The following is a 15,792-nucleotide window of genomic DNA, read 5'->3' as shown; positions in this document are numbered from 1 at the left end:
GCGCGTCTGGAGCCTGTGCTCCGCAACGGGAGAGGCCACAGCGGTGAGAGGCCCGGGTACCGTTGAAAAAAAAAAAAAAAAAAAAAAGTGGGGCCATCCCGCTGGTGCTCACCAGGAGGCAGCAAAGACTGGAAGGAAAAAACATGGGAGGACCCGGCCAGCCATTAACTGTTAAATACAAAAAAATGCAGCCCAACCCAGCGTTCCTCCAAGGGCAAATAAACACAAACCACAAGCCCCAGTCACAAGTTTTGAAAGGCTGTCGTCTGTTAGGTTAAGCCGCTCAGATGATGACCCACCCTCCCGTGCTTTGATCTCAAGCTCTCCCTTCCTTCTTTTCTGAAAGAACCCTCTCCAAGCCCCTCCCTAGGATAGGTTTTCATCCTCTCTGAGGAGACACCCAACTAATTTTCAAACCAGCAAGAGATCTTATTTCACAACATTCATTCCCGACTCCCTCACCCCACAACACCAAAAAAAAAAAAACCCAACAACAACAATGAATTATTTAGCGAAACTACTGTTTCTATTCCTTATTCGTCCCTAAATCAAAGGGGAGAAAAAAACCCTGCAGCTCTAAAAACTACCTTACCGAAAACTAACTCCCTTATAAAACAAAACAAAAATGACAAAACCGGCGTCAATTTTCATCTCTCCCGCTCTCTCCTCCCCTTTCCCCCCTCCCATCCTTTTACTGGCGGGGAAACTGGGTCAGACTTCAGAAATCTGGGCTACGGCCGGTTGCCCGCAACCTCTTATTCATCGGGAAAGCTTGGAACCCACTGAATTCCACTTAAAAAATAAAATCATGCCAGAAACATTACAGGTTCAGCTGGCTTGAAATCCCCGGCTTTCCTACGCTGGGAAGCTCTCCTTCGCCCCACCCCTACTAGCATAGAGCCAGGCGGCCCGATGACCTTTACAAAGGGCCGGAGAGGAAAGCCTACCCAGGCCTCCAGGCCAGGCCGAGTCACCTGGGCAGTTCCCTCCCGGGCAGCTCCGCCCCCAGGCCTGGCTCACCATCGAAGTCCGTGTAGACGGTGTCCTTGAGCAGCGCCCCCGACCCGAAGTCGATGAGCTTGAGCTCGCCGCGACTGAGGTCGATAAGGATGTTCTCGTCCTTGATGTCGCGGTGAAGCACCCCGCAGTTGTGGCAGTGCCGCACGGCCTCCAGCACCTGCCAGAAGAAGCTGCGGGCCAGCTCCTCCTGCAGGGCCCCCCTTTCCGTGATAAAGTCGAAGAGGTCTTGCACCGGCTCGGGCCTCTCCAGGATCAGAACGAAACTGTCGGGCCTCTCGAACCAGTCCAGGAGCCTAATGACGCCGGAGAAGCCCGAGCTCACCTTCTTCAGCAGAACCACTTCCATGGGCACTCGGGTGCCATTAGGCTGCAGAGGGGTGAGGGGGCTGCGTTAGGGCGGGAGTCGCAGGGTGCCCCTCACCCCACCCATCCTGGGGGTCGCCCCCTCCAGGGTACTCACCAGCTCTCCCCAGTCTGAAATGCGGTCCTTCTCCACGTGCTTGATGGCCACCTGGAAAGCCCCCCAGAGAGCGTTAGGTTCCCTCGCCCGGGCCAAAAACACCCGTGCGCCCCCCGTCCGGCGCACCCTCCCCGCGGCGGGCCGCCCACTCACCGGCAAGTTGTCGGCGACACGGATGCCTGAGTAGACCGAGCCGAAGCCACCGCTGCCCAGGAGCGGGCCCACCTGGTACTGTGACTCCAGGGGCTCCTTCTCCTTGCCTAGGAAAGGGGGAGTCACAGGGGACTTAGTGCCGGCCCGCGAGCCCCCAGCTCCCACCCTGGAGGTCCAGCCGCCACTCCATCCTCGGGTTGGGGGGGGCGCTCACCGGGCGCCAGCTTGGTGGCGTGCAGGTCGTTGCAGGGCGCGGCGCGCAGGTGGGCAAGAGAGTTGATTTTGGACAAGAGCATCCCAACCTCCAGGATGTCGGCGTAGGGACGGTGTCTGGAGGAGCTGCAGCAGGAGCTGGGGCTGGGGTTGTGCCGGTGGCTGTGCCTACGGCTGGGGCTGAGGCTGCGGGTGGCGTTGCGGCTGCGGCTGACGCGGAAGGCCGAGGGCGAGTCGGAGGACGACTGGGGGCGCTGCCGGGGGCTGGCGGCTGACGGACACGCCGGCGGGGTCAGGCAGCACGGAGGGCGGAGGGGTGGGCAGCTCGTGGGGTTTGTGCCGCAGCGCCGCGGCACAGGGAGCTTGTAGCTGCTGCTGCTGCTGCCGGTCCCGCCGCCGCCGCCACCGCCGCTGCCGCTCGGGCGGCTTCTGCTGCCCGGCTCCGCTCGGCCGCGCAACCGGCATTGACTCGCGCTCAGCTCCTGGCTGCCTGGCCGGCCCCTCCCAGCCCGGGATCCTCCCGCGGGGCGAATCGCCCTAAGGCGAATTAGGAGAGAAACAGAGCCTGAGACAGACAGCGCGGCGAAAGCGGCGGGACAGGGCGACTCCCCTCCGCCCCCGCCCCCGCCCCTCGCGCTCAGTCGCCGCGCCCCGGCCCCGCCCCCGCCGCCGAGTCTCCAGCCAACCAGAAGCCGATTGATCTGCATAACACGGCGCGCGACGCCCACGCCCCCGCCCAGCTCTCGCGGTCAGAATGGTCTCTACGCCGCCACGACGTGGCGGGAAGGAAAAGGCGCCAAAATGGAGGGGGAGGGGCGCGGGGCGTGCGGGTAGGCGGGAGCTGGGTGTCGAGCCGCTAGGGAGGAAGGATGGGGAGGGGCGTATCGATTCAAACCCAAACAATAACAAAGCCATCAAAGGCCGCCCGAGGCCGGCTCTGTAGCTCTCCATTTCTCGGGGTTTTTGGGTCAAGGGCTCGAGCTGGAGCATAACAAGTTGCGCAGAGACGACGGGCGTTGGTGTCTCAGGCCGGGCGGCCGGCGCGCCGGGGTGTGAGGGACTGTGTGTGTGGGGATGCCGACGAGGGTGGTCTTTATGTGTGACTCAGACGCAAGACCTCCAAGTCGGCTTGGGCGGGTTGACCACGCGCTGTGGGCTCGGGTTGGATCTCCCGGGGGTTGTGTGTTGGGAGCGCGTAGGGGGCGAAGGATCTGCAAGATATGAGTCACGGCGGCTTCACGGAGGGAGTGGAGGTGTCACAGGCCTGGAATAAAACGGGGAGAGCTCCGCTCACTCGGGGGAGGGGTCCAGATCGCGGTTGTCACAGCCGGTGAAAAGATCAGCCCCCAGATTCCCTAGCAGATTTTTATTTTTAAAATGCTGAAAGGTTCCAGTGAATCCTGATGCCTAAGAAGTGATGTGTGTGTCAGAGTGCCCTGTAAAGAGGAAATCACGAAGCAAATGTTAGTATTGTGATGCCAGATGCTGTCTCAGCCCCTTCTGTGAGGGCGGGAGAGAGAAGAAAATTCCTCATCTAAAGCGAGGGTGGGAGGGCGCGCTTGATTTAATCAGAGTTTTCACGTTGTATTCACCTTTTCATCAGCCTGTTATTACCAGTCAGGCAATACTAGCAATTATTGGCTGCCCCCGAGTCTTGACTCAAAGGAAATCCGCCCCCCTGCCCCCCCTTGGAAATAACATGGAAACTGACCAATTCGACTTTCATTCTTTGTCCTTTTAAACTTCTTGTAGAGTTGATAACGACGTGTGAAATGAGTAAATTAAAATTCTATGTAATCCATAAATTGAATTGTCAGGGCCTAAGTAATTGAAAGTTAACTACATCCTATTTTAATTTTTTTCAAGTTCCTGCCACTTAAAGGAAAAATGAGGAGATCCAAGGATCTGAATAGCTGCAGTCATTAATGAATTTAAGTGTTTCATTAAAAGTTTTCTACAGTGCTTGTTATATAAAAATGCCCAGATATTTCACAACTTAATTTATCTCATGAAATATTACATATTTTCCTTTTGTTTGTCTACTGTGGCCTAATTCATTCATTTTTGATGACTAGGAGAAAACCCAAGGGAACAAGAATTATTCCTTCTTTTACAGATAGGAAAATGAAACATAAATAGGATGATACAGGGTCATTCAACAGCTAAGAGAGGAAGAGATGAAATGACCCAAATTCAACTCCTGAGTATTCAAAGCTTTCCTCTTATTGGGGTCTAAAACTGTCCTTAACACTGAGTAAGACATCAAGTATCAATGTATGTGACCCCCACCTCTGTCCCCTCTACCCCTCCTTTCCTTTCATAAGCCCTACTGGACTGTTCTCACTTGTTCCCACTCACCTAGCACTTTCCACACTTTCTGCCTTTGTAGAGGCAGTCAACCTGTTCTGAGAATATCGTCTCCTCTTAACTTTTATTTAGTCTTTCCAGACTTCAGGACACAATTGTAGTTCCACCCCAGATTGCTAAAGAAACACCATTCTTTCACTGTCTATTCCACTTATCTGACAATCATGTGTTTCTTTTTTTGGTTTTTAAAAAAATCTATTAACTTTTCAGTTATTTATATCTTGTCTTCCCATTCCTTGAATGAATACTTTATCCAACATTTGTTAATGAAGGGGAAGATCAAAATGGGTCTCAATGAAAAGGTCATGATTAAAGTCAATTTATACCAAATTTAAGTGAATTAAGTGGGCTTAGGCAAAATAAAATAAAGGTTAAGAACAACATTTAACCTGAGTTAGCCTGCTTTCAGATCTGGGATCTGGCACCTACTAGTTATGTGACATTCGTCAAGTTACTTAACCTTTCTAAGCTTTAGACTTTGAATGGAGATAATAATAGCGCCTACATCATAGGGCTGTTGTAAGGAGCAAATAAAATTCTGCACATAGGGCTTCCCTGGTGGCACAGTGGTTGAGAATCCGCCTGCCAGTGCAGTGGACACGAGTTCAAGCCCTGGTCCAGGAAGATCCCACATGCCGCGGAGCAACTAAGCCTGTGTGCCACAACTACTGAACCCCACGCCTAGAGCCTATGCTCCACAACAAGAGAAGCCACCGCAATGAGAAGCCCGCACACCGCAACGAAGAGCAGCCTCCGCTCGCCGCAAGTAGAGAAAGCCTGCGCACAGCAACAAACACCCAATGCAGCCAAAAATAAATATATTTTTAAAATTCTGCACATAAAGCATGTAGACTAACAGAGTAAACTAATAAATATTAGCTATGACGGCAATGATGCTGATTGTGATTATGACGATGATGACGAAAAGGAAGAATTTTGGAATGGTCTTGCACCTTGGAGGTTTCAAAGATAAAATGCTAGCTAGTTTGATTTTAATCATCTTGGGAGAGAATGTGATTCAAAATAGTTCTATAGGGACTTCCCTGGTGGCACAGTGGTTAAGAATCCACCTGCCAGTGCAGGGGACACACGTGCGTTCGATCCCTAGCTCTGGAAGTTCCCACATGCTGCAGAGCAACTAAGCCCATGAGCCACAACTATTGAGCCTGTGCTCTAGAGCCATGATCCACAACTTCTGAGCTCGCGTGCTGCAACTACTGAAATCCGTGTGCCTGAGCCCGTGCTCCGCAACAAGAGAAGCCACCCCAATCAATGAGAAGCCCACGCACCGCAGTGAAGAGTAGCCCCTGCTCACTGCAACTAGAGAAAGCCCGCATGCAGCAATGAAGACCCAACGCAGCCAAAAAAAAAGAAAAAAAGTTGTCTACATTAAATCAAGTTCAATCCTTTTCACTTTCTCTAGATCTTTGTAGGCCTAAATACTTAATTAGTTTTAGCTGAAGTGATTAACATTTAATATGGTGGGTTCTTCACAGCTGGAAGTTACAAAACATGGACCTTGCTTGGCAAAGAGCTTTTATTTACCTAAAACTGCTTTTAAAGATAATTATTAAACATTCAAGTACATTTTGAGTTAAAAGTTACTCTTTGAAGGTAGGGAACTTGATGTTTTGATTCATCAAACTATAGTTGTAATAATAAAAACAAGCACAACTGGTGCTATCTCAAAGATGCTAACAAAGAATCCGGAAAATCACACTAATAATTAAATGACAAGTGCTTTTGGAAATATAAAGGCCATAATTATGCTAACAGTTCTCTGGAAAGGGGAGAATTTGTTCATGTTAATTTGAACAATAGCCAAATTAATCCTTAGGTGGTTTCCATATTCTACCTGATATGGATTTAATCAAGTCATGTCAAAGGAATGACTTCAGCAATTTCTGTAATCACAGTTTAGAAGAGGTTTGAAAGGGGGATGCCTGTTCGCTGTCTTTTAAAGTACCTGAGTCTAGTTGATGCACTTATATAACTAGGTCTGTATGACTCTTACTCTATAAGCTGTTTGCAATTAATTGGATAGAAATAATTTGGGTCTGCATCTCATTTCTCTCCTAAAATAAGAATTACTGCATTTTAAAATTTAATGTTTAATTTTGAAAAATTTACCATTATTTTTTATTTTACTCTCTCCTTATTTGATGAAATAAATAGAAAGAGGAAAATTTGGAGAAAGTCAACTGCAGTACACTTCTTTTTATATCTTAAAATATGTCCAATTACCTCAACATTTATAGAATTATTTAGAAAAATTTCAATTTCACATGTATTTCGTATGTGTGGAATATATGTGAAAATCCGCTACAAACTGACATGAAACAGTCTAAATTTTAAAAGACTGAAGCCTCTGGGAATTCCCTGGTGGTCTAGTGGTTAGAACTCTGCACTTCCACTGCCAGGGACCCGGGTTCGACTGCTCGTCAGGGAACTAAGATCCTGCAAGCCGCATGGCCAAAAACAAAAAAAAAAAGACTGAAGCCTCGATGGCCAATAGGCAAATGAAATGATGCTCATCATCTCTAATTATTAGAGAAATGCAAGTCAAAATTGCAATGAGGTACCACCTCACACTGGTCAGAATGGCCATCATTAAAAAGTCTGCAAATAAAAAATGCTAGAGAGGGTGTGGAGAAAAGGGAACCCTCCTACACTGTTGGTGGAAATGTAAATTGGTGCAGCCACTATGGAGAACAGTATGGATGTTCCTCAAAAATCTAAAAATAGAGTTGCCCTATGATCCAGCAATCCCACTCCTGGACATATATAGGGACAAAACTATAATTCAAAAAGATACATGCACCCCTATATTCATAGCAGCACTATTTACAATAGTGAAGACATGAAAATAACCTAAATATGGCCATCGACAGATGAATGGATAAAGATGTGCCATATATATATATATATATATATATATGACTGAGCCGTAAAAGAGAATGAAATAATGCCATTTGCAGCAACATGGATGGACCTAGAGATTATCATACTAAGTGAAATAAGTCAGAAAGAGAAAGACAAATACCATATGATATCACTTACATGTGGAATCTAAAATATGACACAAATGAACTTATCTACGAAACAGAAACAGACTCACAGACTAGGGAACAGACTTGTGGTTGCTAAGGGGGAGGGGGGATGGGGGAGGGATGGAATGGGAGTTTGGGATTAACATATGCAAACTATTATATATAGAATGGATAAACAACAAGGTCCTACTGTATAGCACAGGGAACTATATTCAATATCCTGTGGTAAACCATAATGGAAAAGAATATGAAAAAGAATGTATATATATATATGTGTGTAACGGAATTACTTTGCTGAACAGCAGAAATTAACACAACACTGTAAATCAACTACACTTGAATAAAATAAATTTTAAGATAAATAAATAAAAATAAAAAGACTAAAGCTTCCTTTTTAAGTTGTAATAATTGTGGTCGTGGTGGACAGCTAAGAAATCCAGAATGTCCCAGCTTCAGAATAGTCAGGAAATCTATGTAGTCAAGTTTGGACTGGTTCTTGTCCTTGATAAGATGTGACATTTGCTTCAAGTTTATAAATCTCCTTTAGTCAGCTTCCAATTTTCTCAGCAAGGTTGGAGAAAGGGTTTTTATTATTCAGTAAAGTATATTTAAATTCATTACCAATTCATTTGGTGTTTTTTGGCTGCATTGGGTCTTCGTTGCTGCACATGAGCTTTCTCTCTAGTTGCGGCGAGAGGGGGCTACTCTTCGTTGCGGTGCACAGGCTTCTCATTGTGGTGGCTTCTCTTGTTGCGGAGCACGGGCTCTAGGCGTGTGGGCTTCAGTAGTTGCGGCGCCTGGGCTCAGTAGTTGTGGCTCGCGGGCTGAGTTGCTCCATGGCATGTGGGATCTTCCCGGACCAGGGATCAAACCCAGTCCCCTGCATTGGCAGGCAGATTCTTAGCCACTGCACCACCAGGGAAGTCCCTTTTTTTTTTTTTAAAGAATAAAAATAACCTAGATATATTTTTGGATTTTTACACACTTAGTACTGACAATTTGAGTAAAAATAATCAATATTTATCAAAAGCACTGTACACAAAGATTTTATAGTTCCTGAGTATTACTGGATAGATTTAAAAAAAAAATGGAGTAGCTTAGAATGTATAAAGGCTACAGGAAGCCTGGAGACTGCTATAAAATACCTTATTAGAAGACGAGGAAAAAAGACAGGCACGTGCACAAAAACCCTGCATGCTTAACTGATAAAGAATAGGGGCTGTATATGTGCATGAGAGAGACAGAGACAGAGAAAGAGACAGAAAGAGAGAATTCATATGTTTGAAAGCTGATGACGGGACTGTCTGCCATCTTCTAAAAAGTAGAATAAAATTGTTGTTGCAAGACTTGGAAAAGTCACAAAGTGCACCTAAAGAAAAGGAAAAAAAAAAAATTTGCTCAGAAAGATTTCATGAAACATCTCGCTAGACACTAAAAAGATGGTAATGAAAACATTTGTTTATTGTATATCTCATTTGTCTTTTAATAGTACACAGCTTTACTTTTCTGTATTTGTTTAGTCTCTATAACTAGATCATAAACATACTGAGGGCAGAAACCATCCTCTCATTGAATGTTAAGGCTAAGTGTCGACAGTGGGTCAAGTGAAAGCAGCAAAAGTGACACTGTGATAGCAGCCAAAATTAAGCATCAGAGATGTGCTGGCCATATTTCTAAGCACTTTACATGGATCCTCATATGAATCCTGTGACATGGGCAGTTTTACTATCTTCACTGGTTTACAGATAAGTAAACAGAAACAGAGAGAAGTAATTTGCCCAAAGTAACATAGCTAAGTGGCACAGACATCTCCTCCCCACCATGCCAGTCTGCTTTCCCAAGGAACACAAGATGAGTTTAAGGGATTTAACAAGGTAAGCTATGATTAAGTTCTAACTGAGGGTATCATCCACAAGAGCAGCATTCAGAGGAGGCTGAGAAGTCAGGGAAAGCTCCATGGAGGGTGTAGAACTTACCGTGGATCTTAAAGGATGCGTAAGATATGAATAGGTGGTAAGGACAGACAGAATGGGGGGAGCAACCTCAGGAGTTTTGCAAAAGATGCTTTGTGTGATGTTCTTTGTATTCCCCAATGCATGGAAAATGAATGAATAATAGTTTCTTTAAATAAATCAAAAGCAGAAAGCCAGAGAGAAAAATCAGTAGGACCTCCTGATGTCATGAGGCAAAATGTGAAAGAGATGAAAAAGATGATAGATTTTATTTCAGTCTTTATTGAAGAAGAAACTAGGAAGATTCTCTATTCAAATCATCTCTTGAAACTTACGGTTTGGGAACAGTAGCTTACACTGTAGTTAACACACAGGGTGCTCAAGATTCAAATGACAAAGAAGACATGCATTAACATGATTGGATGAAATCCACTCAATAATTTGGAGAAACTTACATTTTCAACATATACTTCCTCTTTTCCAATTCTGTTTTAGCTCTTTTTTTAGGTTGGGTGCTGCTAAAACAAACATGGACAGCTCACCAGAGCCAGAACTAGAACAACTGTACTACAAATATGGAACCATTTTTTATGGCCTTCAATGTATATATATATATATTTTTTTCCCGTACGCGGGCCTCTCACTGTTGTGGCCTCTCCCGTTGCGGAGCACAGGCTCCGGACGCGCAGGCTCAGCGGCCACGGCTCACGGGCCCAGCCGCTCCGCGGCATGTGGGATCTTCCCGGACCGGGGCACGAACCCGTGTCCCCTGCATCGGCAGGCGGACGCTCAACCACTGCGCCACCAGGGAAGCCCTCAATGTATAATTTTGTCAACCTTTCTTTGAATATCTAAGTATGAACCTGATCACTCTGGAGAACTAGTGAACTGCGCTCTCCTCCTTATAGAAATAGTGCTACTTTTCCCTGGAGAGATTAAGCTTGTTTCTGTGTTCAGTAATGCTGCATTATTAGAGAGACACCCACTCACTAGATGAGAAACAAACTTATCATTGGAAGTCATCAGAATTACCTCTGAAGTCACTCTTCTGAATGGGAGGTACGTTGGCAAAGAGCCAGTCTTCTTGTGCAGGGCTGTAAAGACAACACAGATTCCATACTTCAGCCCAAATTACATATATATCCCCGAGTTCAGTCTATCTTTACAGACCAACACAAGGCCATTTGGACTTCTTGCAGCTTTCTCTGATCATTTCAGCCAATAGCTTTTAAACTCACAGCAATTATTGTACTAGTAATCTGACACAATCATATTCTTCTGTTATCTGTTCACTGTCTTCATAGCATCATCTTTAAGAGCAGCAAGCATTAACTGAGTGTCCACCATGAAAGGATCCATGTTTCTCCAGTGAGACCATAAGCTCTTCAAGCATAGAGACTATATTGTAAACTTTTTAAAACCACATAATTTGTTTATTTATTTATTTATTTTTGGCTGCGTTGGGTCTTTGTTGCTACATATGGGGCTTTCTCTAGTTGTGGTGAGCAGGGGCTACTTTTCGTTGTGGTGCGCGGGCTTCTCATTGCGGTGGCTTCTCTTGTTGCGTAGCACGGGCTCTAGGCGTGCGGGCTTCAGTAGTTGTGGCTCGTGGGCTCAGTAGTTGTGGCTCATGGGCTCAGTAGTTGTGGCACACTGACTCAGTTGTTGTGGCTTGTGGGCTTAGTTGCTCTGTGGAATGTGGGATCTTCTGGGACCAGGGATCGAACGTGTGTCCCCTGCATTGGCAGGAGGATTCTCAACCACTGTGCCACCAGGGAAGTCCCAGACAATTTTTTAAAAAACTGAATTGAATTAAACCCGGAAGAGAACACATTTAAGATTCTGTGAATTTCCCTGACTCAGTCTTTGCCCCTGTTATTCTTATTATATATATATCATAATGAAAAGACAAGTGGTTGTTGCACTTTCAAAAATAAAGAGTTCAGAGCAAATTTTTGCCTTTCTCAGAAAAGCGCTTTAATAAATTAAGATTGCCAGGTTCCTAAGCCAAAAGCTTAGAGAATTAGGTACAGTCTAATTTATGGGGATAATATCTAATATTAATTGAGCATTTACTGTGTGCTAAGCACTAGTCTAATTAATCACTTTATGTGCCATATATACTGCACATACATATTAATATATATGATATTCATATGGCACATGTACATATATTTTTTCTTTAATTCTCTTGATTCTTATTGTACCCAGGAAGGTAAAAAACTTGCCCAAGGTCCACAGGGGAGAGAGGCACAAGCCCTAGTACATGGATATATACTGATTAAAACATAGACAATGTATGGGGTAGCTCTTTGTGTGTTAGAGGTCACACTCAGAGCACAGAGGGCCACAAGCCAGGTTAAATAAAATCAGGAAGCAAGGTAATGAATGGAAAGACAATAGAGTCAATGGATAATTTCCTTCAATATTGTGCCCAAGAGAAATGAATGGGGACTGGAACAATGTTAAAAGTCAACGGTGTGAGTGAGTGGTGACAAAGAGGAATGGCTGCTGAAAATTCTTCTGGCAGCTAAGCATGTGGGATTACGCGTTAGCCTTAGGGTGAAGGGAAGCTATAATCTATGGCTGTGAGCCAAGAATCTTTTGTGTTTTGCAGTGGTATTGACTAATTCAGTCAGTTAATCAATAAACATTTGCTGAACAGCTACTATGTTCAAGGTACTGTGCCACGGAGACACACAGAGGCAAAAGACACAGTTCTAGTTCCTGCTTATGAGTCTTTCTGTCCTGATAAGGCAAGATATATAGAATCATGAAGATTGAGCTGGAAGGAAACACAAAGATCTTCTCATATAATCTTCTTAGTTTTATACATGTGACCAAAACCAAATCTCAGAGGTAGGAAGTGACTTGCCAAAGTTCCCATAGCCTTTTTAGATCAAGGATAGAATCCAGACTTGATTACCACCCCAGGCTCTTTCTGTTTTCTTATATAGATGTAATTAGTAATGAAAGGTAGTATTTGCCAAGTAGCAAATTAATGGTATAGGCAATGCATCGCTTCTTACCATAATATGTTTACAATTAAATGCTAAAATTTTTTCTGGGGCATTTTCAGGTGCAAAGGGACTTTCCCAGTTGTCTCCTCAGCTGCTTTAGCATGAAAACAGAAAATGGCCCCTCCTGTGTGCTCTCCAAGCACCTGTGCCACCTCAGTGATACATATCACATGTGATCTTGATACGTCTAGCCCAGTAGTTCTGAAAGTGTGTGGTCTTCAGACCAGCACCACCTGGAAACTTGTTAGAAATGCAAATTCTTAGGCCCACTCCAGATCCACTGAATCAGAAACTCTGGGGGTTGGGCTCAGTGATTTATGGTTTAACAAGCCCTCCAGATGACACTGATGTGATTTTGAGCTTGAGAATCTCTGGTCTCTCTAAATGGCTCTCCAGAGAGATTGCGAGCTCCTTGAAGGCAGGAACCATGTCTTCCATAGTTTTTATGTTCCTAGCTTAGTACCAAGCCTTGAACATAGCGGATATTTCTGAAACAACTCTAGGAGTGAACATGGTAAGGCAAAGTATCCTGTTATCCAACTTACTTTGTGTACTGAACACCTTTAGATTCACTTTATGTTATGGGCTGATTAGTGTCTCCCCGACCCCAAAATTTGTATGTTGAAGTCTTAATCACCCCCCTCTGTACCTCAGAATGTGTATTTGGAGATAGGACCTTTCAAGAGGTAATGAAGGTAAAATCAGGTCAAATGTGTGGGCTGTAATCCAATATGACTGGTGTACTTAAGGGAAGATGAGGACACAGAAGGGATGCACTGAGGAGGGAAGACCATGTGAAGACAAATAAGACAGTTATCTATAAGCCAAGAAGAGAGGCTTCAGAAGAAACCAACCCTGCCAACACCTTGATCTCAGACTTCTAGTCTCCAGAATTGTGAGAAAAATTGATTTCCAGGAATTCCCTGGCGGTCCAGTGTTTAGGACTCAGCGCTTCCACTGCCAGGGGCCTGGGTTCAATCTCTGGTCGGGAAACTAAGATCCCGCAAACCACAAGCCTCGGCCAAAAAAAAAAAAAAAATTGATTTCCGTTGCTTAGGCCACCAGACTGTGATATTTTGTTATGACCACCCTAGCAAAGTGAATACACTTTGTAAAAAATTCTACAAAAACACTGGCTTTGAAATCCAAGAACTCCCATCCAAGCCTATGACAAGACAATCTTATTTTTACATGACTCTATAACCATCTTTAGATGTTAACCATTAAATTATTTGTTTAAGAAATTACTCTTTCATGCTCAATATGAGCACAGATTTTGGAGTCAGACAGAGGTGGTTGGGTTTGAATCCTGACTCAGCCACTTGGAAGTTGTGTAATCTTAACCTCTAAAGACTCAGTTTTCTTGTCTATAATTTGGGGCTAATAATAGCTCCCTCCTAGACATAACTCAATAACTGGCAAGTATATCGTAGGCACTTAGTACATGGTGACTTAAAAATGATAACTAACCAAAGTATTCATATTGGCCTTCTCTGGGAGATGGAATTACAGCAAAATTTTACTTTAATATTTGAATCAGTTCAACAAACATAGTACTATGGTGACTTTTTAAAAGCCTGTATGAAATGACAGATTAAGTATTTTTCAGGAGAAATGAAGAGTCAAGGAGAATAAAAGAATGAGAATGTCAGGAATGCAGTAGAAAGATGTAACACCCAAGAACAGTTGAATTGTCTCAAACTGATGAGTAATTAGACTGGAAGAAGGTAGGAATTGCTGAGTTTGTCTTGTGTCCCCAGAGCTTAATATGACACCTGGCACTTACTATAAGCTCAACAACTTTCAGTTAAATGAAAGAACGGCTTTCTGCAAGGACAGCTGTACAAATTTTACAAAGATATTTCGACCCAAGTATATTTACACTGAACTGGTGGCTCTACAGCATTTTGGTGTCATAGAATCAAAACTTTAATTTTAACCTGGGAAGTCCACTTTGGGGAAATAACCTAAGAAAATAACCCCAGGACTTCCCTGGTGGTGCAGTGGTTAAGAATCCGCCTGCCAATGCAGGGGACACGGGTTCAATCCCTGGTCTGGGAAGATCCCACATGCCGTGGAGCAACTAAACCCGTGCACCACAGCTACCGAGCCCACAAGCCACAACTACTGAAGCCCGTGCTCCTAGAGCCCATGCTCCGCAACAAAAGAAGCCACTGAAATGAGAAGCCCGCGCACCACAACGAAGCGTAGCCCCCGCTGGCCACGACTAGAGAAAGCCTGCACACAGCAACAAAGACCCTACGCAGCCAAAAATAAAAAATAAAAATAAAAGAAAAAGAAAGACGATAACTCCAAAGGGGAGAAAAGTGTTATTATTTTAAAATGTCTACAATTGTAGTAATATTCAAAATCCCTGCTTCCCCCAAACTGTTCTGACCATCTTCACCTGAGTGGCCCAGTGCCCCATACTTCTGAGCCTTTGGGATCAGTTTCCCTCTTTAAACTGTATTTGTCTTGTGCCTGCTTATCTTTGGGACTCTACTCAACCAACTAATCTGATAAATTGATTTAAACCGAGGTGCGAATGAATGATAATGGCCGAATGTGAGTCCACTCCTGGATAACAACTGCATTTCAGCAGCACCTTACGCTGAAGAATAAGTAACACATTTCAGGCATGTGTCCCGGCCATTCGGGGAAGATATTTTAAGCAGGGGGATTTCCTCAAACCCCTCAAATTACACCATGTAGACAGCTGCCTATCCCACATGATCCGGCCAACTCCTTGGCATCCAGTTATCAGTACTCAGGGGACACTAGAGGAAACACGTCTGTTCCTCTTCTTAACAGCGCTTGGAAACAGTGACTGGACTATTTATGTCACTTAAAGGAAAAGGGCATTTACTCTGGAAACTATCCACAAGGTACACATTCCCTGGGTTTAGAGGTAGACTCTTCTCTACCTAATCTCTGGGGATGGCTGAGTGACTGGTGCCTAGATTAACCAAAATGAGTGAGCTCCGACATGGAAACACTGAGAAGGGACGGTAACATAGCATTAAGCTTCACAGGTGAAAAGATCCTAGACATCGATAAGAATTTACATGAGCACACACGTGAGAAAACATTGAACCTGATAATAAAAAGAGCTGCCTTTTATCAGGTGTTAACTATATTAACTGTGCGAAAGTATTTATATATTTTGAAAGATTTAACCCTCTGATGTTGAGGAAAATTGGGCTGCTATCCCCATTTCAGATAAAGAAACTGAGGCAAAGATAGGTTAAGTGGCTATCCCACAATCAAATGGCAAATCTGGGATCCGAAGCCAAGTCTTTGAATTCCCAAGTTCATGGCTGCAGTAGAAGCTTAACAGCCTTTCATATTTCAAAATCAAGAATCTTAAAGCTGGGCTTCCCTGGTGGCGCAGTGGTTGAGAGTCCGCCTGCCGATGCAGGGGACACGGGTTCGTGCCCCGGTCCGGGAAGATCCCACATGCTGCGGAGCGGCTGGGCCCGTGAGCCATGGCCGCTGAGCCTGCGTGTCCGGAGCCTGTGCTCCGCAGCGGGAGAGGCCACAACAGTGAGAGGCCCGTG

The 15,792-nt window shown here is 44.8% G+C and overlaps 1 protein-coding gene and 1 pseudogene across 2 annotated transcripts in view; both read right to left on the bottom strand.

Annotated features, from left to right (window-relative positions):
* Positions 1-2,250, bottom strand: part of PIM1 (Pim-1 proto-oncogene, serine/threonine kinase) — a 5,574-nt gene extending 3,324 nt beyond the window's left edge. Inside the window, exons 1-4 of the mRNA XM_007467284.1 lie at positions 1,848-2,250; positions 1,634-1,740; positions 1,481-1,531; positions 1,021-1,387 (exon numbers count right to left, since the gene is read on the bottom strand). Coding sequence (XP_007467346.1) covers positions 1,021-1,387; positions 1,481-1,531; positions 1,634-1,740; positions 1,848-1,929 — 607 coding nt within the window. The 5' untranslated portion in view covers positions 1,930-2,250. The remainder of the gene's footprint in view (positions 1-1,020; positions 1,388-1,480; positions 1,532-1,633; positions 1,741-1,847) is intronic.
* Positions 2,015-15,792, bottom strand: part of LOC103089494 (lupus La protein homolog pseudogene) — an 87,288-nt pseudogene continuing 73,510 nt past the window's right edge. Inside the window, exon 3 of the transcript XR_457111.1 lies at positions 2,015-2,383. The product of XR_457111.1 is annotated as a lupus La protein homolog pseudogene (transcript). The remainder of the gene's footprint in view (positions 2,384-15,792) is intronic.

This window comes from Lipotes vexillifer, unplaced genomic scaffold, assembly GCF_000442215.2.
Source record: "Lipotes vexillifer unplaced genomic scaffold, Lipotes_vexillifer_v1.1 scaffold528, whole genome shotgun sequence".
NCBI classification, from domain to species: Eukaryota; Metazoa; Chordata; class Mammalia; order Artiodactyla; family Lipotidae; genus Lipotes; species Lipotes vexillifer.
This window is presented reverse-complemented; position numbering and strand designations above follow the sequence as displayed.